The sequence below is a fragment of the Nannobrachium achirus genome (genome assembly GCF_963921795.1).
Source record: "Nannobrachium achirus genome assembly, chromosome: 21".
Lineage (NCBI taxonomy): Eukaryota > Metazoa > Chordata > Actinopteri > Myctophiformes > Myctophidae > Nannobrachium > Nannobrachium achirus.
In genome coordinates, this window is record NC_137828.1 from 31,950,933 (window position 1) to 31,976,429 (window position 25,497).

The 25,497-nt window shown below is 43.4% G+C and overlaps 1 protein-coding gene across 1 annotated transcript in view; it reads left to right on the plus strand.

Annotated features, from left to right (window-relative positions):
• The window catches only part of rttn (rotatin), a gene marked incomplete at both ends in the record, with an annotated part of 115,968 nt that overhangs the window by 82,552 nt on the left and 7,919 nt on the right, over positions 1-25,497 (plus strand). The window contains 4 exons of the mRNA XM_080751722.1: positions 2,748-2,853; positions 12,406-12,503; positions 13,144-13,221; positions 20,198-20,324. Of these exons, the coding sequence (XP_080607848.1) occupies positions 2,748-2,853; positions 12,406-12,503; positions 13,144-13,221; positions 20,198-20,324 (409 nt within the window). The remainder of the gene's footprint in view (positions 1-2,747; positions 2,854-12,405; positions 12,504-13,143; positions 13,222-20,197; positions 20,325-25,497) is intronic.

Here is a 25,497-nt window from a genome sequence, read left to right on the forward strand (position 1 = left end):
AGATGTGTATACTGGGTCATTCATTCAAGTTATCTGTGGTAAACAACTTACAGATCCCATCCCTCTCCAAGTGGGTGTCAAGACTGGCTGCCCTTGGAGCGCTGTCAATTTTGTGTTGGCACTGAACCAATGGTTAAAGTGGCTCTGTTCGTGTGCCCCCGCCAATGCTATTTCCCCAAACCCCGTTCAGGGGTATGCAGATGATGTCCAGTTAGCCTCTAATAATGGAGCAGTAATAAAGAACATGCTCTCCAAAACTGACACCTTTCTGGAGTGGTCAGGGTTAGAGGTGAAGGATACTAAATGTGCGGTACTCTATGAAAGACGGAGCGGGGGAAACCGCTGGTATCATTCTAGAACAGACACAAAAACTGACTTCACCATCTGCAATAACCCATTAAAGTCTATTCACGTCACGAGACTTACACATATTTGGGGCATAAATTCAATGTGGCAGGAGAATGGAAAGATCAGGTGGATGAATTGATGTCTGAGTACTCCAGCAGGCTAGATTTAATCCATACATCACCCCTGCACTCATCATGAAACTGGAGGCAGTCAGAGTTATAGCATTGGCCAAGGTACAACATCTTTTCTCTCCAATGTGCATGTTCCACGAAAGTCACTATGTGATTTGACTGATAAAACTGTACACGTAGTGAGACAATGGACTGGTCTTAACACACACACAACACGTGACATTATATTTCACAGTAAACGTGAGGGCGGTCTCGGTGTTCCCAATTTTGAATGGACATATATAGCTACAAGGCTCTCCCATCTGTTAAATATGTTGAACAATGATGACCAGTATGTGAGAGAGCTTGCACGTTCTTCTCTGTTTTTGGACCTAAAACGACGTAAGGTCCCACTGGCATGTGGCACGGATCCTAGCTTCCTAGGCTTCAAGAAGAAGCTTAATGGAAAGCTGGACAGTCGCTCTACTGGTTTCGGTGTGTGGTCTGACTGGCCAGACTTAAACGATCTGTGCTGCTGGGCGGATGTCACCTTGGAGTGGGTAGGGCCTAACTCTGAGGTGATGGCTGTCTCAGAGGACTTTATATCCGACCCTGGTATCTCTGTGAGAGCAACAATGACTGTGTGTGGAACAGAACACCAACTTCCACTAACTAATGCCAGAGGTCGCCTCCTATGGGCACAACAGCAAAGGCAACAGCAGCATTGGACTGAGCTGAGACTGCAGGGGAAGACTGCATGTCTCCCTGCTGCTGACCATTCTGTATCTCACTCTGTGTTCAAAAATGTTGCCATAGACGAATGCATTGTTGTCTTTACTCTGCTGAGACTGCAGGGGAAGACTGCATGTCTCCCTGCTGCTGACCATTCTGTATCTCACTCTGTGTTCAAAAATGTTGCCATAGACGAATGCATTGTTGTCTTTACTCTGAAAGCGAGGTTGCAGGTGTTACCATCTAAACTTAACCTCTCCATCTGGTTTCCAGGCAATCATGCTCCCTACTGTATACATCATGGTCATGAACAAATAGCTGAAACCATGTCCCACATCTTAAATGGGTGTCATGTATACAGGGGCCTCTACATAAGTAGGCATGACAGAATAGTGGATTTGATATCAAAAGATGTCTATTCCATCTTCAGGTCCTCCATCATGCTATATAAGCATTCTACTGTTAAGCCGAGCATGTTTAGCCTGTGTAACGACGATTCTGTGTTCTCTAACATTTCAGCTAACACCCCTGATGTCATTGTTGTTAATGAAACTCATAAGGAAGTGTTTATTCTCGAGGTCGGCTGTACCTTTGACTACAGCTTAGAGGAAGCTTTCTTAACCAAAGTGTTAAAATATAATCAGCTAGAGCAGACCATCGCACAGCTAGGCTACAGATGTAAACTTCTGGTTTTTATCTTTGGGAGCCTAGGGCATGTGCATAAGTTGGTTGTGAGAGGCCTTCAAATGGCCGGCCTCACCAAAAGAAGGGCCAAGCAGCTAGCAAGGTACTGCTCTGTATCAGCTATTATAGGAAGCCGCTCAATTTGGAGGAGGCGTTGTTATCTTTACCCTTGATTGTTGTCTGTTGTGTTTGACATCTATGCCAACAGTATTGTACGTAACAATGTTATGCCCTACATGCACTTTGTAACTGGCTGTTTTCCTAATTATCTGCCTGCACTGATACTGTTTATGTCCTTTGTACATTCGTGTACTTCTGCTTATGTGGACATAAATAAACATTTCAAATGTGTGTGTGTGTGTGTGTGTGTGTGTGTGTGTGTGTGTGTGTGTGTGTGTGTGTGTGTGTGTGTGTGTGTGTGTGTGTGTGTGTGTGTGTGTGTGTGTGTGTGTGTGTCTCTGGTCTGGTCTGGCCTGAACAACAGCGCCCCTCCCTTAACATGTGTGGTCAAAAAAGGTACTGTAGGCTACAGACAGACAGACACACAGACAGACAGACATACCCACACACACGGCCACGTATAGGAGCGTTGTGACCACCGCTCAAAAAGAACATTGATAGTGGAAATAGCCGATCCACAAGCTCACAACGCGTCGCGATGCGACGCGTTGTGAGCTTGTAGATCTGCTATTTCCACTATTTTTGACTTTTGTTTTAAATAATATGAACATTTTTCAACATGGAAACGATTATGACGATTATGAAAAATCACGATTATGTCAAAAAAAAAATCACGATTAGACGATTATGTAATAATTGTGACAGCCCTACCTGCGTGTGTATAATGACTTCCTTCCTGGGTGTGAATGGCAGAGTTTTGAGAGGAGGTCATCCCAGGATCCTCTGAAGAGGCTGACAGCCAGGGCTCTGATGGCTGTGCTTGCCTGCAGCCGCCCTGCTCAGAACCACGCTGCCAAGGGTAAGCTCTAGTCTCTAGTCCAGGGGTCTTCAACAGGGGGTCCGGGACCCCTAGGGGGTCCTCAGAGTTACTACAGGGGGTCCTCCAAATCTTTGTGTGATAGAAGGTTTTTTCTCCTTTTTTTAAATTATGCAATTATATATCCATATCCATATATGCATATTCTGTGAACTTTAGCCAAAAATACCTGATCTACAAGCTCACAACGCCTCGCAGCGCGAGCCGTTGTGAGCTTGTAGATCAGGTATTTTTGGCAAAGAGGTTTGGTGTAGAGGGGAAAAAGAGCAGACTAAGTACAGAGTGAAAGGTCAAGTTCATTAAGTATTGACGGTTCAAGTGTTTAAATATCTGAAAACACAAATTGACAGGAATCCAAAATACACTGATGATTGTGCTGTCAAACGATGAAACTATACTATATATAATCTATGATAAGGTTGTGGGGGTCCCTGCTTCATCTCTCTCTCAACTAAGGGGTCCCTGGCCTGAAAACGTTGAAGACTCCTGCTCTAGTCAGTTGTCCGGATTTAAAATGAAACAAACACAGAACTGAAAGTTCCTATGATTGTCCGCTAGTTGCGCTGTTCTGGTACCATGAAGCAACATGTTCTTCATTCATTTCCCACAAACTTTTACATTTGATTTTCTTACCTTAATAAACATTGTCATAAGCACTTTATGGTTCCTGTCGCTAATTTAAAGCCTCGTTTCAATCACCATGATATGCGTTTTGTGAAAATATAGTCCAATTTATGTTATAATTGATGTTAAAGCAGGGTATGTTTTGCAGGAGGGGTTTGTGATCGTAGGCTTGTGATGGTTCTTCTTTGTGTGCTTTATTTTTGGCAAGCTCAACACCACATTCTCCCAAGTATCCGTGCGGTTGCACGTGACCGTTGGCAGCCAATAGCATTCGAGATGGTACCATTTCTACCAATGAACGTTGATTTCTACAATGATGGCGGCACCCGTACAAGGGCCAAAAAAAGCTTAATTTTCGCCGCATAGAAACCGATGGCTTCCCACCGTCCATATTTTTTAAAGTCTATGGTCCGGCCCCATTCATACTTCGCCGCACGATGGTGTCTTGCGGCGAGGACATTTTGAAGTTATCGCGGATGCGCGATGTGTTGCGAGCCTGTAGGTTCTCAGTGCACGACGGAGCATAACGTTGTTGTCTTGTGGTAACTTTGTACATCCAAAACCTTCCTTTTTTTGTTAGAATTTTGAAAACGATTTAAAATAGTGAAAATAGCCGATCTACAAGCACACAACGCCCGAGGCGTTGTGTGCTTGTAGATCTGCTATTTTCACTACTTTTGAGCGACACTTTTGTATGATGAAGTAGTAGGGCTTTAATTTACAAAAAAAGAACATACACATTTTAACTTGGAGATACAAGGTTTTTGGCTGACAGTGACGATAAATTAGGCTTCGCTCTCTTTTCTCTCTGCCCTATATACTGTACCTAATGTTTAGTGCCCGGGCCAGCTTCTCACTCCACTGGACTGTAGAAGAAATGTGTTCATTTTGAGCCCTAGATTGCTCAAGGCATTTTACAAACCATTCTGATGCATACTGTACTTTGGCTATTGCATTATTGTCTCCACCAGCCGAAGGCTGAGGGAGAGTATGTTTTCCCCTCCGTCCGTCCGTCCGTCCGTCCGTGCGTGCGTCCGTCCGTGCGTGCGTCCGTCCGTGCGTCCGTGCGTCCTCGCAGTTTGTGAGCAGCTAATCTCAGTCACCGTTGGCCCGATCGCTGCCAAACTGAGCACACACACTCCCTGGATGCTAATTCAGAACCTCTGTCCCACATTTTTTAAATCAGCCTCATGGTGGCGCTATAACAGGCCGATTTGTGTGGCCTGGTGGAGACCTGTGCTCGGAAGAGCACTGCTTCTAGTTATTAGTGTGGTTTCCCCTGTAGGGCAACCAGACTATTGTCTGACTTTATTCCATCTTCATCGTATCCTAAGTAAACCTTTTTTTGCCACGCTACTCCTCCCACAATTTTTGGTGGCACGCACTTGGGCCATATGTCAAATTGACCGCCTTCATCGGGACACGGGACAAGAGATACGTTATATAGTTTCATTTATATAAAGTTATCCGCAAATTTATTTTCTCCATTGACTTTGATTAAAAATTAAACGTTTCCCAAATATGGAGATGGGTGACATCATCATGTCTGACATCATAGAACACATGAGACTGACACAGTATGTCCATATATGGGCTGGCTTAATATTGATGACATCAGGGATCTCCATATATGGGCATAAAAGGGACAAGGACTGACACAGAGATCTCCATATATGGCCATTCATTTATTAGTGAATTAATTCTCCCCATTGACTTGAAAGGGGAAAATTCAAATGGTAAGACGAAATTCATTTGAGAAATTCTCGTCACGGCAACCACACTTGCAACTTCCACTTGCATCATTCTAGTTACTAGAAGCTGGGCCGCCCTTCGGGCGGCCCAGCGTCTAGTCGGCGACCTGGCCAACTCGGAACAATGTAAATAGGGAATGAATGCCCCGCCCTTTAATGCAAACCCCATTATACCTGTTTTCATAGGACCCGTTTTGACCATTTGTCTGCCTGTGTCCATTTTTGCCCATATATGGAGATATCTGTATCTGTCTGTCGGTGTCCATTTTATGTCCATATATGGAGATCACTGCAGTTATAGTTCTGGGTCCATTTTATGCCCATATATGCCCATATATGGAGATATCTGTCTATCTGCATCCATTTTATGCCCATATATGGAGATCTCTGTATCTGTCTGTCTGTGTCCCTTTTATGCCCGTATATGGAGATCTTTGTGATTCTGCATCCATTGTATGCCCATATATGCCATATATGGAGATATCTGTTTATCTGCGTCCATTTTATGCCCATATATGAGATTTCTGTCGCTTTTTCAAACAATCGTGGGTCGGGTCGGGTTGAGGCCGAGCACTGCACTACCTGCTGCGGTGGGGAACGCACGTGCCGAATTTGAAATAGGGAATGAATGCCCCACCCTTTAATGCAAACCCCATGAATGCCCCACCCTTTAATGCAAACCCCAATATACCTGTTGTCATAGGACCCGTTTTGACCATCTGTTTGTCTTTGTCCACTTATGCCCATATATGAAGATCTCTGCACACACAGTACCGGTTGCGGAAAACTCTGATGTCAGACTTTATGCCCATATCTGGAGAACGCGCGTGCCGGTGGGAAGAAGGGTTCTCGAGATCTTGTGAAATAAAATGTCGTCAACCAATCATCAAGGATGATGATACACGAAAGAAGAAGAAGAGATACGCGGATTACATACATACATACACATTCACAGAGATTTTGTGTTGACTCATGTGGCGTACGTGATGTCAGAGCCTTTGAAAACGATTTAAAATAGTGAAAATAGCCGATCTACAAGCACACAACGCCCGAGGCGTTGTGTGCTTGTAGATCTGCTATTTTCACTACTTTTGAGCGACACTTTTGTATGATGAAGTAGTAGGGCTTTAATTTACAAAAAAAGAACATACACATTTTAACTTGGAGATACAAGGTTTTTGGCTGACAGTGACGATAAATTAGGCTTCGCTCTCTTTTCTCTCTGCCCTATATACTGTACCTAATGTTTAGTGCCCGGGCCAGCTTCTCACTCCACTGGACTGTAGAAGAAATGTGTTCATTTTGAGCCCTAGATTGCTCAAGGCATTTTACAAACCATTCTGATGCATACTGTACTTTGGCTATTGCATTATTGTCTCCACCAGCCGAAGGCTGAGGGAGAGTATGTTTTCCCCTCCGTCCGTCCGTCCGTCCGTGCGTGCGTGCGTCCGTGCGTGCGTCCGTCCGTGCGTCCGTGCGTCCTCGCAGTTTGTGAGCAGCTAATCTCAGTCACCGTTGGCCCGATCGCTGCCAAACTGAGCACACACACTCCCTGGATGCTAATTCAGAACCTCTGTCCCACATTTTTTAAATCAGCCTCATGGTGGCGCTATAACAGGCCGATTTGTGTGGCCTGGTGGAGACCTGTGCTCGGAAGAGCACTGCTTCTAGTTATTAGTGTGGTTTCCCCTGTAGGGCAACCAGACTATTGTCTGACTTTATTCCATCTTCATCGTATCCTAAGTAAACCTTTTTTTGCCACGCTACTCCTCCCACAATTTTTGGTGGCACGCACTTGGGCCATATGTCAAATTGACCGCCTTCATCGGGACACGGGACAAGAGATACGTTATATAGTTTCATTTATAAAAAGTTATCCGCAAATTTATTTTCTCCATTGACTTTGATTAAAAATTAAACGTTTCCCAAATATGGAGATGGGTGACATCATCATGTCTGACATCATAGAACACATGAGACTGACACAGTATGTCCATATATGGGCTGGCTTAATATTGATGACATCAGGGATCTCCATATATGGGCATAAAAGGGACAAGGACTGACACAGAGATCTCCATATATGGCCATTCATTTATTAGTGAATTAATTCTCCCCATTGACTTGAAAGGGGAAAATTCAAATGGTAAGACGAAATTCATTTGAGAAATTCTCGTCACGGCAACCACACTTGCAACTTCCACTTGCATCATTCTAGTTACTAGAAGCTGGGGCGGCCCAGCGTCTAGTCGGCGACCTGGCCAACTCGGAACAATGTAAATAGGGAATGAATGCCCCGCCCTTTAATGCAAACCCCATTATACCTGTTTTCATAGGACCCGTTTTGACCATTTGTCTGCCTGTGTCCATTTTTGCCCATATATGGAGATATCTGTATCTGTCTGTCGGTGTCCATTTTATGTCCATATATGGAGATCACTGCAGTTATAGTTCTGGGTCCATTTTATGCCCATATATGCCCATATATGGAGATATCTGTCTATCTGCATCCATTTTATGCCCATATATGGAGATCTCTGTATCTGTCTGTCTGTGTCCCTTTTATGCCCGTATATGGAGATCTTTGTGATTCTGCATCCATTGTATGCCCATATATGCCATATATGGAGATATCTGTTTATCTGCGTCCATTTTATGCCCATATATGAGATTTCTGTCGCTTTTTCAAACAATCGTGGGTCGGGTCGGGTTGAGGCCGAGCACTGCACTACCTGCTGCGGTGGGGAACGCACGTGCCGAATTTGAAATAGGGAATGAATGCCCCACCCTTTAATGCAAACCCCATGAATGCCCCACCCTTTAATGCAAACCCCAATATACCTGTTGTCATAGGACCCGTTTTGACCATCTGTTTGTCTTTGTCCACTTATGCCCATATATGAAGATCTCTGCACACACAGTACCGGTTGCGGAAAACTCTGATGTCAGACTTTATGCCCATATCTGGAGAACGCGCGTGCCGGTGGGAAGAAGGGTTCTCGAGATACGCGGATTACATACATACATACACATTCACAGAGATTTTGTGTTGACTCATGTGGCGTACGTGATGTCAGAGCCTTTTATGAAGTGATGTCACAATGACTCAGCGCTTGCGCCGATTTCCTCCGGAACAGCCTGATGTCAACAATCAGCTCCGCATAAGGAGATTCCGAACGTTTCGCGCCGGTTTCGGAAAACCGCGAGTCGGGTCGGGTCGAGGCCTGGCACTGCACTCCGCGCGGCGGCGGGGAACGCGCGTGCCGAATCTGAAGCCGGTGGGACGAACGGTTCTCGAGATACGCGGATTACAAACAAACAAACAAACAGACAGAGATTTGTCGCATTTATAGATAGTAGGGGTGTGTATCCATCCCCTACAAGGCGATTCGATACGTATCCGATACATGGGCTAACGATTCGATTCGGAAACGATACGGCTTACATACAGAACGATTCGATACGATTCGATTTGGTGCAATTTCGATACGATTTCGATTTTGTGGAATTTGATTCGATTCGATTCGATACGATTCGATACGGTGTGATCTGATACTTACGTTTAATGAAACATACATTTTCCATTTTTAATTAAGAAACTTGATCTATAAAGTAGCATGGCTGACCTTCAAATAATGGATATCTCATAAAAGACCAAGGAATAACAGAAAATTGTAAAGAAAGATGGATGACAAATCATTTTAGTATCATGTCATTGTTGTGTTCATTCTAAATAGACACAGACATGTAGATACAAAAAATAATTAATGTAAACTACAAAGCCTACTGACATGGTTTGAAAATCTGTCTCACACACCCATTTCTAAGAGCTTCACTTTAGCAGTTACAGTTGGTCAGGTGGAGAAATATAAAACAAACACACAAAAGGCCTGGCCCTTCAGGCTTCAGTACAGTGCAATAATTGTACTTTGCAAAGCTGCTATAATAACACTGAAAAACTAAAATACATCCTCACCAATGCCACAGATCAGATCAATCCTCAGCAATGCCACAGATCAGATCACCAAATAAAACTAGTAAAAGAGCCTGCTGTTATTCAGTCAATAAGATCATTTCAAAGAGATCCACTTTACAACAGTAACAACAGCAGTATAAAGTAAGTGCAACATTTGAAGTCTGGCACACATCATGTCTACTTGTTATCTTATGGCTCTACTGCAGTAGTTCTAAAAAAAAAATCAATGTCAAGGACCCCCAGTTTGACATATGGATCAGGCTCTTGCCTTAAGTTTAAATGGAACCAAATGGACCCATTAGGGTCCATTTGGTTCCATTTGTACACTCCATTGAGTTACACATACCCAAGGGTTCATTAGGGTCCATTTGGTTCCATTTGTACACTCCCCTGCTGAGTTACACATACCCAAGGGTCCATTTGGTTCCTATCATTTTGCCGAGGACCCCCTAGAACTGCCTCAAGGACCCTTGGGGGTCCCCGGACCCCACTTTGAAAACCAATACTCTATAGTCGCCCTTTGCAATAAAAGCTGATGCTGTGATTATTACCTTTGCTGTCGACAAGCGCGGGGACTTCTGATGGTTCTACTGGGAAAAGTGTTATCCAATCCATTACTGTCGCATTCTTATAAAATCCAAACTTGCGTTTCTCCACTGGAATAACCCATAGTGAATAGTGATGGAACTAGTCTACCACGTTGTTGGTTTGTTTACAAGTCGCTGTGTGTCGCACATGCGAGCGTCATACACGCACCAGTGTGCTATGTCGGAAGTAGCAGATCTATAAGTTTACAACCCATCCACATGCAACACCCTGTGGGCTTGTAGATCTGCGGCTTCCCGCAGGACAGTGACTGTAGTACGCAGAAACCCAGCTCTAGCGGAGGACAGAGCAGCAGGCAGCTTTTTCTTTTTTTTTCTTTCCATTGCACTGCAGCACTGACTGCTAGCAGAGCGCTCACTTTTGAAGTAATGATTTGTAACAGTAAACGATGAGTAAGTACGTTCAGAATTTCACAGCAGGTTAATTATTTAATGCTAAAATCCGATTAATCCGATTAATAACTTTAGGACCGATACATCGACCGATACGGCCGCGATTTGGACCGATCCGGGTAAACGCGCATCGATGCGGCCGTATCGCTAGTGTTGAAACCGATAATCGATTCATATCGATTTTTTCCCGCACCCTTAATAGATAGATTAGTGTGGTTGCTATAGGCAACACGCTATTGTTCTCCATCCGAGATTTGTTTGCCATCAAAGTGAACCTGCTTTTTGTAAACCTTTGCACAAACGTGAAAGTGAAGCTTTTGGTCATGTTTCACACACTGTTGTCACTGTTGTCCTGCTTCACATGAAATCACAATATATAGTAAATGGTAAGACGAAATTCAGTTCCCAGTGGATTCCTCGCGACTCGCGTCAGTGCAACTACACTTTCTACTTAATATTATTATTAATATTTTATAAATACAAATAGCTAAATCCAATATATCCACTTCGTGAAATAATTGCTTTTGATATAATAGATATAATAGAGCAGTGTAGAGAATGCCATCCAAGTGTTATTTCCAGTGTCATGAACTTCTTTCCTAAAAGTTAGAGGAGCACCTCAGTCCTCTGTAATGGTCATTATAAGATGGCACCATTTCTGTCTGATCACTCTGGGCTGTGGACAGTTCAGAAACTATAGGTTACTTGTGTAACCCTGGTTGTTTGAGTATTATTAGCAAGATGTCTCACTTATGGGAGAGCACCCCCTGGCCTAGTACCAAAAATAAGATCTTCAATGGGGATTCCAGGCTAAAAAAAACAAAACAAGAAGCAGTGCTCTTCCGAGCACAGGTCTCCACCAGGCCAGGCGTCCTGGAGGTGTTATAATAGGCCAATGTAAAAAGGGTGGCATGTGTTCTTCGCCAATCTTAGACCTTTCATGGCAGTCGGATACTGCATGGATGATATGAGGCATTGTGTTCCAAAAATGTGTTTTGCTAAAGTCTACCTGCTGGTGGCGCTATAACAGGCCAATGTGAAAAAGGTAGCATTTGTTCCTTGACCTAGTGGGAATATGTGTGGCAAATCTCACGCTAATCGCAAGCTGCGTTGATGATTTGAGGCATTTTGTTCAAAAACTGAGCAATCCTGCAAACTTTGGAAGCCAATATTAGCCAATTAGGATGGAATATGAAATATCAGACAGATCGGACTTGATCACATGACTATAGAGATACTGTGTACTGATTTGCGTGATTTTTGGATAGAATCTCAAGGAATAATAGGAAAAATTGTGTTTTACACAAGTCGGCCTCCTGGTGGCGCTATAAAATGCTGATGTGAAAAATGCAGGGAAAGGGTTTTTCCTTGGCCTCTAGGGAGTGTGCTTACAAAGTTTGAAACTGATCGGTGGAGTTATAGGTAAAACCACAAATCGGCCTGTTATAGTGCCACCATGAGGCTGATAAAAAAAAAAATAAGTGGCATTTCTTCCGCGGCCTAGTGGGAACGTGTGTGTGCGATTTCATGATAATTGCACTTTGCGTTTGTGATTTGAGGCATTTTGTTCAAAACGGCTCAATCCTACAAACTTTGGAAGCCAATCTTAGCCAATCAGGCTGGAATATGCAAAATCGGACAGATCCATGTCGATCACATGACTGTCGAGATACTGCCTACCGATCTGTAGGATTTTTGGACAAAATCTGTAATAGTAGTGTACAGAAATGTGTTTTGCGAACATCGGCCTCATGGTGGCGCTAGAACCGGCCCATTTGAAAATTGTGGGTCAGAGGTTCTGAATTGGCATCCAGGGAGAGTGTGTGCTCATTTTTGCAGCGACCGGGCCAACGGCGTCTGAGATTAGGTGGTAACAAACTGCGAGGACGCACGGACGGACGCACGCACGCACGGACGGATGGAGACGAAAACATACTCTCCCCCATGCCTTCGGCTGGTGGAGACAAAAACAGACTTTTTTTTTTATTTTCCTGGAAAGTTAGCATGCTAAAACGGAAGCCATTGTTCTTTTATTAATGAAAAATGAAATAAAAGGTTCTATATCTACAAGCTTACAAAGTTCTTTTTTTTTTTTTTTTTTACATAAAGGTTTCGACAATAATGTCACACAGAAACTGTTAGGTGGTCTGATCCCATCACTCCTCTGTGTCTGTGTGTCTTTCAGCTGGTCTGATAGACAGCTGTGTGGAGCAGATGAAACAGAGCCAGTGCCATCTCTACAGGGAGTCCGTCCGCCCAGGCAAGGCTGCTCACCGCAAGAAGGTGAGAGGCTGCCTGTCTGCACATGAATTCACTGTCTCAGCTCTCAGCTCTTCTCTCCCCATCGGAGCCTTTTTGGCCCCTGTTTGTTCCAGTTTTTGAAATATAAAAAATAATAATAATTCAAAAATGTATTCAACAAAGTGTCATACATTTTCAATAAAGTCTTAGCAATTCCAAAATAAATAAAGTTTAAGAAATTGTGAAAATAGCAGATCTACAAGCTTTCAACACGTGTCGCGAGGTATCTTGTATGGACTATTTTCACTATTTTGGGTCCCTGAGAGACATCAAATTAATTTTTGGGGTCTTGAGCTAAAATGTTTGGGAACCACTGATTTAGACTACATGTGAATGAGCTTCTAATCTAGATGGATATTGTGAATATGTCTGTTGAAATTATCCACCGGTATACCCTGCTTTATTGACTTTATTGTTTTATTGGTTGATTAACCAATTTAGACCTGTTGTAACGCATACGCCTTTTTCGATCTGGGATAGGATCTGTGTCACATTAGTTGTTGCTATTATATAGCAAGTTAGCAACATAATGTTTTTAATACAAAATTGAAGTTTCACAGGAAATGTTACTAGTACGCACATTTTTGGTGATGTCGCTGTGTCATTCTGTCTATGCCACCAGGAGGAAAGCTATTTAAGAGAAGTCAAACTGATGGTGGAGATCCTGCGCAACACTCTGTACCACAACGATGACTGCAAAGTAAGCCTCTTTGTCTGTTTTTTCTCTCCTTCCCCCACTTTTTTTAGCGGTGCAAGCGCTCCCATGCTTGACCGAGTGTGTATGTCCCTGTATGCATGCATGTATGTACTCTATGTATGTCTATCTATGTTTGCAGTATACTCAACAGCTGCAATACCGCTGCGTGATCAAGTGGCGCTGTTGAAGAGCTTTGACATTAATGGAAACAGAAGAATTCATATAGTTTAACACTGCTCAAAGGCGCCGCTAGCTTCACACTGGGTGTGATTTTCTTAAATTCCACTATGATAATTGCCTCTTAACTCAAGTTCGGCTTTTAAAAAAAAAAAAAAAAAAAAAAAAATTGAAAAATTTTTTTTTGAATTTTTTTTGGACCCCATCAAATCTGGTGAACATGATTTCAATCGCGATTTTGCATGTTCCACCCCCATACAACCCCATCTAACATACAGGGCAGCCATTTTTGTTTACATTACATGTAAAACATAATGGCGATTATCTCAAGAATGCCTGAACGGATTTCCAATCGGATTTTTTTGTTTGAAAGCTGTGAACAAACTGCACAAATCCACTCCAATGCAATCCAGGATTGCATTGGATTTTTTAGAGCTCATTCTTCTCTGTTTTTTTCCCATGCATGAGGTGTGCAAGGTTTAATCATGGCTAAGTTGACGAAAATAAGGCTTCTAAAATGCTTGGTAGCCAATAGCTAACTTCAAGCTAACTTCATCCTCTTCCTGTACATGCACAAAGGAAAGTGTTCAGGCAAGTAGGGCTTGGGCTTGGGCTCCAGGGCTTGGGCATGCATTACCAGCATATCTCTATTATTCTCTGGTCACTGGGCGCCCTCTAGTGGTGATAGGCTGGCACTCAATGAGAAACCACTAACCACTGCCAGGTATTTTTCGTTTTTTTCTTACCTTTCCAAATAGGGATGTTAATCGACTCAGTATATGCAAGTTGACGTGTCGAGTCCAAAAATTGATGTGTCTATCGATTTTTATATATAAAAAAAAAGAAACCCCTTTTTTTTTTTTTTTGCTGTGCAGTTGAGATGAGAGGGCAAAATGTGCCGCTCGTCCCAAAACATGGTTGCCCCGGCCCCGGGATCAAATCCACCAAGTACTCCTAAACATAAAAAACTGGGGCGAGTGTGTATTGGGGCGATCGTTCCGGATACCTCAGCAGCATTCTCTCTCTTCTCGTCGCACTGTCGTTTGGTCACAGGGCACAATGTATTCTGGTTGGAGAAATGACCTCAAAGAAGCCTTTTCCCTCGACAACACTAATATAGTACCCTGGCATAATAATATCTTTGGCTATCATCTTGGAGTTGGCTGTCAAATCATCTTTTCTGCCCGTGCATCACAACGGCAAGGTTTCGTTTCACGGTTAGCTCTGTTCCATAGCGTTAGACCAGAGCTAGTTTCACGGTGAAGTCTGCGACTGCTCTCTGACCGGTTGTTTTGCATTAATGTGATTTTGACATCACTGTTGACGATGAGGGATACACATACTTTGTGTTGTGTTTTATTGTGAATCTTGACAAAATCATCGCACACGACGGCGCTGCCATTTGATTTCCAAGTGAGCTTTCGTTTCAAACATGAAGGCGAGGAGGAGGAGGAGGAAAACAAAACCCAGCAGCACGCGACCCTATGGTGCGAGCCGTGCACATGATCAGAATGTGCAGGCATGCACTGACACCGACACATGCACACGCGCGCACACACACATATATCGTTCCTCTCCCATTTAGAAAACATTAATGTTTATAATGTTTTTGAACAAGCCATTAAAACATTTTTGGTAGTCGAGATGAGCATGAGTCGAAAATCGATTTTATTTCACATCCATATTTTCAAGTAGTCATATCATTTTTATCTCCAGATATGATCGATCCCCCAACCGACGTTAACGAGTAACGACGGAGGTTATATCTGTTTCCGCAGGGGTAAAAAGTGTGTGATTTTGACCATTGGTTCTCGAATTATGCAAGTTGAAACCGTGTGTTGCTCTCACATGCACCGCAAAACACAGGAGTGGAGATATGGGCGTTTCCGCGAACAAAATAGACAGCCAACGGATCAACATTTTTTAATAAGTTATTTCATGTATTCCGGTGAGACTGTGATTAGAGAAGTGATCTTTTTTTACACCAGATGAGGCTGTTCGCTACCTTATGAAAAATGTAAAAGAAAAAAAAGAAATCCGTCAATGGCGCTCTAGGCTTACTAAAAAATGCTGGATTTAGCCAAATTATCGTTGCCCCCTGTTTACATCTCGGTTTCTTGCCTGTTTAGCTTCTTTAATGCCTGATTTTATACTTGATTAAGATAAGATAAGATAACGTTATTGTCCATCAAATTTTGCATAAAATGGAAATTTGTCTTTGGCATACAGGCAGTCAGTCAGTACAACAATAAAAGATTGTTGTATACTGGGGGGTATACTAGGGGGTCCTCAGAGTTACTACAGGGTGTCACGGGGCAACCCGTGCCCTATATACAGAAACAATGTTTGAGGACAGTGTACACACACCCAACTAAACAGTGTTTTCCATTTGACTAACTTTGCCGGCCGGCTTTGGAAATTACTGTGAATGGTTGGTTCATGGACTAGTGTTCTTAAGCTTGTGTTTCAATGCATTTTAATGTTCTAATGTTTATTGAATCATTGGTGGTGGTAATCAGGGGTGTGGTCACCTCCCTAGTTGTCTCTTCTCCACAGCCGGTGGCAATTCCTTGGTTAATAGGAATGGGCCAAGTGCTGTGGAGGAGAAGGGGTTCCCTTTGTTTTTCAGTAATGTGTTGGTTTGAAATGTCATTCTTTTGAAGTGAACCTAACCCAAAGTTTAAGTGTAACGCATCATGTAGTATGCTTAGGTTACTCTTACTAGCTGCGGGTTATTGAATGTTTATTTGGAAGTATATGGAAGTATTGTTAAGGCTAATTGGTGTCCTGTGGTAGGGCCCACTCCTTATTTAAAGGGAGGCTACAGGACAGGCAAGTTAGTTCTGATGTAGACAGACACAAGAGAGCATTCCCTGAAGGGAGAGCTACGGGGCTGTGCTGTGATCATGGTTTTTCCCGAAGAGAGTTCTTTGCCTGTTGGGTTATGTTAGTGTCTGCCTGAGTGTTTATTTTTCAGCGCTGTTCAATTCTTTTCTATTTTTGGTCTGTCATATTTTTGGCTATTTGAATTCCCGGTGAACTGCACTGCTGTGGAAGGTGTTTTGGGTGAAATAAAAATCCTTAAAGACAATCCTGCGACTGTTTTTGAAGCCTGGCCGCTCGGGCAACCTTACACAGGGGGTCCCCCAAATCTTTGTGTGCTAGAAAACTTTTTTTTTTGTGCCTTTTTTATATTAACCACTTGAACCCTAGCGTCTATATTCTGAGAACTTTAGCCAAAAATAGCAGATCTACAAGCTGTGAGCTTGTAGATCGGCTATTTTCGGCAAAGAGGTTTGGTGTAAGTATTGACGGTTCAAGTGGTTAAATATCTGAAAACACAAATTGACATGAATCCAAAATACACTGATGATTGTGCTGTCAAACGACAAAACTAAATGGAATCATGAAAAGGTTGTGGGGGTCCCTGCTTCATCTCTCTCTCAACTAAGGGGTCCTTGGCCTGAAAACCCCTGAGTTAGGCCGACCCATGTTGGAAACTAGTCTATAACGTTTGCCTTACACCTCATCCGCACTGCACGCGAGCAAGTGACGCAATGCAATGTCCCGCAAAATACTGTCCGCATATGGAGCGTCGGCCATTGCGTTGCGACGTAGCCTGAACTAATCAAATAAATAAATAAATAATATAAAGTGTTTGGGACTTGAACCGACATGGCCATTCACCTCTATGGACGTCGCCGCGAAACCTCGCTCAAATAGAGGCTCCGCGAGCGAAAACCGGAGGGGTGGACGACGTTGCGGCACGACGCGTTGTCGCTCGTGATAGGTCAGGTTGTCCTCATTGAAACAAATGTATTTTAATGAGATTTCATCGCTGGCGTTGCGTCGCTCGTGTCGCATAGCGGGCAGTGCGGATGAGCTTGTTACCCTCACTGTCTGTGTCTTCATCATTTGGCCTAAACAAAAAACATTGGGTTCCGGTTGGCTGTCATTTTAGGGCTGAGCAGGTAGGGAATTTATTTTATTTTATTTTTTTATTTTTTTGTGGGCATGATGGGTAGCAAGGAATTTTATTTTATTTCCTCATGGGAAGGATGGGTAGGTAGTTTTTTTTTTTTTTTTTTTTTCTTTTTTCCCTATGGCAATGATCGATATGCTTCTTTTTTAATATATTCTGTTTTCCTGAGTTACCAATTTCTAAATCATTAAATGGTTCATATTTACACATTAAAAACAATAAAACTGGGAGAAACAAGAATACAAATGTTTTCTAAAAGAAATGTGTTTTTGCAAAGAAACGGTGGGATTGAAATGATCAGTCTGTAATGAGATGCGCAGTCGCCAGACACGTGCACACATACAGCAAAAGGGGCTTGAGCCCTTAATTTTTATCCGTCTGAAAAGGCCCTTTTAGAAATGTCAGCCCATGCCTCTCCAAAATTCTGTGCACTCCCTGGATAGGCGAGAGTGAAGCAGCAGCAGACGGCGGAGATGCTCACATGTAGCCGCATGTTAGTAAAAGGCCACAGCTCGGCCCCAGGGGGTCCGCGAAGGACGGGGCCGGCTCCCAGGGGGTCCCCGCCCCGGAGGGTCCCCCACGCTCGGGGACCCCCGCGGACCCCCTCCGTGCCCGAAAAATCCCGGCCGAAACGCCCAAAAGCGGCCCGTCCACCGCATCTATAGCGGATACCCAAGCTAAGTAGAGCAATAACTTCCAATCGTTACGTTGGGCTGCAGATGAAAACTGACATCGGCACTGTTTCACCTCCTTGATTATGTCTGCAAACGTTTTAGTAGTCAATCGAATTATTTTAGGAGGTGGTTTGCACGGGCAGACGACTGGCTGGAGGAGGACATGCATGTGCTGCTGTTTATGTTGTGCGCCGCCGTCTCCTCGCGATGAAGGCAATGACGCATGAATAGTAAAACAAAACATTTGCGCACATGATATTTTAGACGAAAGAAAACTTTGATTAAACTTTGCGAATGTGGTCGCAACAAATATATTTTTTGTAAGACGTTTTTGATCGACTCGGTCGGATTTTGACTTAATTTTATTTATTTTTTTATTTTCACTCCAAATGCCAATAAAATCATTTGGGTCGCACGTATTTAATAGGGTCGGTCGCCAACCGGAAACCAAGGTATTTTTTTGTTAGGCCTTTGCTTTCCTTGCACACTGGACACAAACTATTGTAGCACTTGATGTTGATTGTTGCCATCTGTGTTTGTGCTATAGTGTAAATCAAGGTTCCCCACACTGTATGTTATTACTTTTAACCAAGGGTGCACGTGTGTGTGTGTGTGTGTGTGTGTGTGTGTGTGTGTGTGTGTGTGTGTGTGTGTGTGTGTGTGTGTGTGTGTGTGTGTGTGTGTGTGTGTGTGTGTGTGTGTGTGTACACATGGTTCTGCTCCTATATAAGCTTTTGTGGGCAGGCACGTGCACACATCATCAAAGGGGGCTTGAGCCCCTGCCCCTTTATCAGTCTGTAAAAAGTGCCCTCTCCAGACTAGAGGTCTTCACGGGTCCAATTTGAACTACCCGAACCCAAAAGGACCCGGGGGAAATGGACCCGGACCCATATGGCCCCGTCTATCATTTGGAATTTGAGAACCGTTACCCGATCAGCCCCGAGACGTGATGGATCCGATCCGAACGGCCCCGCCTGTTATTAGAAAAATTGGATCCGAAACCCGAGCAGAACGGGAGATCCGAGACCCGAACCTGTCGCCCCGAAATGAAAGAATGCCAACGTTATTATATTAAGAGTTGTATCAGACATATTTCTTACCTAACGTCGCCACGGTGCTGCTGTTGCTGTCAGCGGCGCTGTGCCTCTCGCCAAAAGATGATCTTTTCCCAGACCAGTAAGTCAATGCGGACAGTTTGTAAATACAAATAAATCCATGTTTTTATTCCTTCTTCTTTGGCTAGCCAATGCTAATGCTATCGTTTTCTGTCGCATGTGTTGTTCATTATATCTTTCTGCTTTGAGTGTCCATTTTGCTCTGCAGAGCATGACAACACGCAATGACAACTCCATTGTAAACCGTTAACCAAAACGTTACGTTAATATCTTTGATAATAATAACAATCCAACTGATACAGTCAGTGTTGTTGTGACTGAGTGAGTTATACTTCTCAGTTCTCACAACCAATGCAACAGATTACATGCTGCATCTTTAGTGCCATCGTGTGGCGTTATCTATTTGGTGCAGTTGTTGTGTTCGCTTTCACTTCAATCTCGGCCTGTCTCGGCTCCACTCGGGTAACAGGAGATACCCGGGGAACCGGGGCAGACGGCCCCGGCCCCGGCCCGCCCCGCGGTAAAAGCTCGAAAACGGCCCCGTTACCCGGCTCGGGGCGGTTCGGATCGCGGGTAATTTCGGATCTCGGGCAGGTCCGAAGACCTCTACTCCAGACCATGAATGCAGTTTTTACTTATGGTGAAAGAAATGCAAATACACTCTTTCCATGCCATACCTGAAGGCAAAATTCAAGAGAATTGCATTGTCCAAACTCTCCTGAACTTGAATGCAGCATCTTATGTTGAAAGAAGTGCCCTCTCTGTGTAGAAATGCATGCCGTACGCCACATCTCCCTTATTGACTTGATTATGCTTAGTTCAGTGTGGTATCAAGCACCGAAAATAGCCGACCTCCAAGATCACAAAGCGTCGCGTTGCGAGCCTTGTGAGCTTGGAGGTCTGCTATTTTCAATGTTTTTACCAAAAGGCCCTTTTAGAAATGTCAGCCTCTGCCTCTCTAACATTCTCTGCACGTCCCTGTTTGTGGGTATGTTAAATTGTGACTGTATTTGTGTGTGTGTGTGTACTAGGTTGCGGCCACAGACGCTCGCCTGACGCAAGTGCTCCATACCCTTTGGCCTTGGCTCCTGCTGGACGATCCCACAATGGAGGCGGTGCTGGAGCTTCTGTGCGTCTACACAGCCAACTGCACCGCAGGTGTGTGTGTGTGCGCGTGTGTGTGTGTGTGTCTGTGTCTGTGTGTCTGTGTGTGTGCGCATGCGTTTGTATTCATTGCTGTCAGGCATATTTCTACCTTTTGGGTTTTTTTTTGTAAATACTTTGTCACACCACAGTGTAGCAAGCTCACAACGCCCTGCATCGTGATGCGACGTGTTGCGAGCGTGTAGATCTGCTATTTTTTGCAATTTTTGAGAATGTTTAAAGTGAAAATGAAAGTTTATAAATACCAAACCAACGAAAACCATTAACAAGAGCTTGTGACTAAATAATTACTACCCTACATTGGACACACACACACACACATATATATATATATATATATATATATATATATATATATATATATATACATATATATTTTTTACTAGTAACCGTTATGATCAAGGTTTCCACACCCGACATTGTCGTTGTTGGGTGTGCAAAACTTCCTTTTTTTGTTATTATTTTAAAAACGAATGAAAATAGCCAATCTATAAGCACACACCTCGTATCGCGAGGCGTTTTGTTCCTGTGTGCTTGTAGATCTGCTATTTTCACTACTTTTGCGTGACACTTTTGTATGATGAAGTAGGGCTTTAATTTACAAAAAAAACAAAAAACATACCAATTTGAGACTTGGAGATACAAGCTTTCTGCCTGACAGGGACAATATAGTGTATGTGTGGGTGTGTTTGTGCAGGCACTGTGCCTGGCCCGTGCCTGCCCATTGCCTCCGTCTGCGGTCAGCAATCCGGCTTGAGTCATACGCGCTCCCCCACCAAGCTCCACATTGTCCTTCCAACGACCACTGAACATGCATTCTGTCCCACTGTATAAGCTGCAAGCGCCAGCTTGCCTGTTCTTTTACAATAGATACTCTGTCAGGATTCCTGGGGGCCCAGGCTGTCTCCACTGTACTGCATGTACATCGCTGGAGCTTTCAGAGCGTCGCGAGAGACACTGTGGGGAGTCACAAAGCCTCCCCTGTGTCTCCTGGGATGCTGGCGTTCCACCATGCGAGCATCTGCATGCATGGCAGGCCGAACAGCGGCAGACATGTTGCGGAACATTCAGAGTGACAGAAACAGGCTAGGTTTATATTCAGAGAGACACAGTGTCAATCTTTGATCAGCGGCTGTTGTCTTATTCATTTTCAGGTGTGTGTGTGTGTCAGAGATGCCCACGAGTCTCATGATCACGAGTCGAGTCGAGTCAAGAGTCTTTGGGGGAGGAGTCCGAGTCGAGTGTCGAGTCTCTGGGGGACGTGGGGGACGAGTCGAGTCGAGTCTCAAGTCTTTAAGTGGCGAGTCCGAGTCGAGTTACGAGTCTTTATATACATATATATCTTTATTTTTTATTTTTTATAATGATCTAGCCTCCAGCTGAAAAAGTTAGATGGCGCATCATGATCACCCGGTACTCACAGATACAGCTACAGCAGCAGCCAGAAGCCATGGCAGGCTAAATTAGGAAAGACACATGCATGTATGTACTCACAATCACGCTACGGAGGCTGTTAAATGTTCCACGATTAATAATAATGGATCCATTTCCCCCAGAAAACAGCTCTGAAGTAGACCTCCTGCCTCTCCTTCCTCGGTGAAAGTTCCTTGGAAGCAACGCAGTTATGTCCAATAGTAGCAGGGTCCCCGGCCGTCCGATCATCATCCAATGAATAAAATAATCCCAAAACCAGCCACACTTCAGTTGCTTGCTTGACACTTAAATCCTTTTTGTAGACCTTTGTAGCTATCTGTACTGACATTTTCCTAAGACAGCTTGAGCTAGACAAGTACTCAAATGTTGTTTTTAATAGGAATTGCGAAGCAATCACAATTTTTCTATTTGAAGAAGCCGCCAGAGCTGGACAGTAAGCAACATAACACTTTACTGCAGTTACTGCCGTAAAACGTATCGCTACTGGTTACCATAGCGACGTGTACTCTCAGTGGGGATTGGACCTGGGAATACATTTTACATCACTGTCGTAAACGTTTGTTGCCGGCGTATAATTAATATACTATATTAATTAAATTGTACTGGCAAGTGCATGATTGTATTCATGATCACTCCTTTACTGTATTAATATAAACAGACAGTATGTCAGGATTGATACATTACTTAGTCATTGATACAGCATCATTTTCAATAGCAGTTTTAGTTAAGATATAAATTAAAAAAAATAAACGTGGTTCAACATAATCTTTATTCCAAAATAAAGCTTTTCTTTTACTTCTTTAGCATAAAGTTTTTTTTCCCTTTCATTTCCACTCCCCTCCTGCTTTTTTAAAAGCTATTTTTCTTTTTTAAAGTTACTGCAGTGCTGTGAAGAATCCTGACAGCACAACTGTAACATTACGGGCATATTTGGCATAACTTCACGTTAATGCTTTGAACAATAATTACGTGGGGTTAATTAGTAGATGCAGCTGGTGGAATTGACATCATGAAGAGAAGAGCCCACCGGAGAAAAAAGTGAAAACCCGACGCTAGAAAAGCACTGTCTCACGGAAAATCCTATTATCTTATCAAATTATTAAACAAATGCCACGTTAACTGAAGTAGAATAGCTGATGATGAGCTAAACATATGTGTTTTATTTCGCCGTTTTAATATTTAAATCTTATTCTGAAAGGCTGCATGCAGCAGCTGTCCTGCCTACTGCTGCTACTGAACTAACAGCCTAGGCCTAGGCTACTGTAGGTTTATTGTTCAGCCTATAAACCTCTCAAAATCAACTATGGCTTATATTGTTTAGCCTATAAGGCTCCCAAAAAATCAGAGTTGCAAGCTATTAATCCACCTTGTCATGGCGCGTCGGCGTCTAGATATCATGGAAAGACGCACTAGGCTAATAGCCTATACGTGCGAGCGCAACAGATACAAAAAACAATTTAATAATCCTCTAGCAGTGTAACAGTAGGGCTACTGGGCATGGTAACCTCACGTTACTGCTTTAAACAATAAGTTAACTTACGAGGGGTTAATGAGCTCAGCTATTAGACCTATATAGCTGCAGCTGGTGGTAGTGGAACATTATTAATATTATTACGAGAGGAGGCTGCGCTCTGGAGAGAAACCCGACGTTAGATAAGCAGGTTCTCACAGATAATCCTATCATTTTATACAATTATTGAACAAATGCCAGGTTAGCTGAAGTAAAATAGCTGATGATGAGCTAAACATATATGTTTTATTTCGCCGTTTTAATATTTAAATCTTAGGATGAAAGGTCCATGCAGACGGCTGTGTCTGCCACGCTTTGCGAGACAGACTGCGGTTTTCCCAACGGCCCTGAGCTGCGGGCGGTCCAAGTGAACACAGCGAAGCGCTCCTGGGCTGGCCCCCACCGTTGCGCTTAAGTACGTTGGGAAAAACAACGCGGTCGCCGCTGTCTCCGTGCGCAACACTCAGCAGCACAGCGGCGCGCAGCCGCGCAACAGAGAAGAAAGAAAGAAGAAAGGAGAAGGAAAGGCAATATTTGTCGTGCTTGTCATGCATTATAGTGCTTAAAATAAAGATTGTTAACGTCGTGAACAATCTTTATTTTAAGCACCGCTCATAAGACTCGTGAACTTAACGAGTCTTATGAGCACGAGTCGAGTCAAGTCACGAGTTTTTGAGGGGCGAGTCCGAGTCGAGTGACGAGTCGCCAAAAGTGTCACTCGATTCGACTCGAGTGACGAGTCTTTAACTCGAGTCCCCATCTCTGGTGTGTGTGTGTGAGTGAGTGAGTGAGCGAGTGTGTGTTTGTGAGCATGTGTGTGAACTAACAAACACTGGTGAAATCCGTTTCTGAATACAGGAAGCATCGTTGTTTTTTCGAGAGTACTTTATAAATGGTCACAATTTTCATAGCACTTTCACACCATCCCAGACTCATCTTGTCCAGATAAGATGAGCTAGCTACGTTGAATGTCGATTATGTTTCTAAACCACAAACAAACATGTAACAATATATATTTTAATATTATAAATGTTCGCAACCCTATTGCTTTGCAACTTGAATGGCATGCTAGTCGACACGTGAGGCCATAGGTTCTTCGGCTGGCTACAGTAGCTAACATTAACATGTTAACTGGCTACATAGGCACAAGCCTCAAAGTCTTGCTGTCGGGGTTTCTGTCTTGTTGTCAAGTGATACAAAAATGTATTTCAATATATTGAAAAGTTATGCTATCTATTGTCAGCACACTAGTCCGCTACATAAAAGTAAAAAGACTGGCATGCAGAAGCGTGCTCTGAACTCACTGTTCAGTGTTCAGTCCACATCTGCTAAGATCAGTGAAGCGCTATCCAATGAAAATCGCCTGGGAGCTCATTGACCAAGAGCTCTTGGAAAAAAACTGCACACAGAAAAGTTCTATCTATATATCTGCATCTATACAGTATGCAGAATGGAGGTGCAGGCTGCTGGTTTGCGATTGTTGATTTAAAATTCACTCATCTAAGATCAACACACCTAGAGCCTTTGGCATTACCATGTCTCTGTACAAAGTACAAACACATACAGATTTTGGTCTAGAGTTGGTCTTAGCCACAACCTGTCAAATCTAAGATTTACATCACACTAGGTTCACAATTAGACAAGACCCAATATTTTTATTCTTATATGAAGTCGTTTTGTTCATCGAGAGGAAACATACAATAATAAAGATCACCATGGCCATTTAGCCAAAGGGCGCAACAGCCCCAGACAGGCCCTCCCTCACAGCACTAGCTAAAACACCCTCAAGCAGCCAGCGCCAGATCTACATGAGAACATATTGAATGAATACATTATACACCCATCGTCAGCTCTGCGTGACGTTATGCCTGAATAGCAACCTGTCGGAAAAAGCATCTGAATATTAGTATTTACACCGTGCACCCTCAGGCTAGCCGTGTCTCTCCTGAGACGCTGTGCACTCGACAGGGTGCTGTGTCTTCAAATTAGCGATGTCAATCAGTGTCAGGCAATGTCTCGTTAACATTCCCATTATCTAATGCTTGTTTATCTCCGCTTTCCTGGGTCACCCACAAACGAGAGCGGTAATGAGCTGCGTCAATGATGCTCATGAAAACATGTTTCCAAAACACTCGTCTGTATCTGCCAGTTCTAGTTAAAACCTCCTATTTTGGGGCGTTGTGTATCTGCGCTTGCAATTCTGAATCCTTTGCGTTGGAAGAC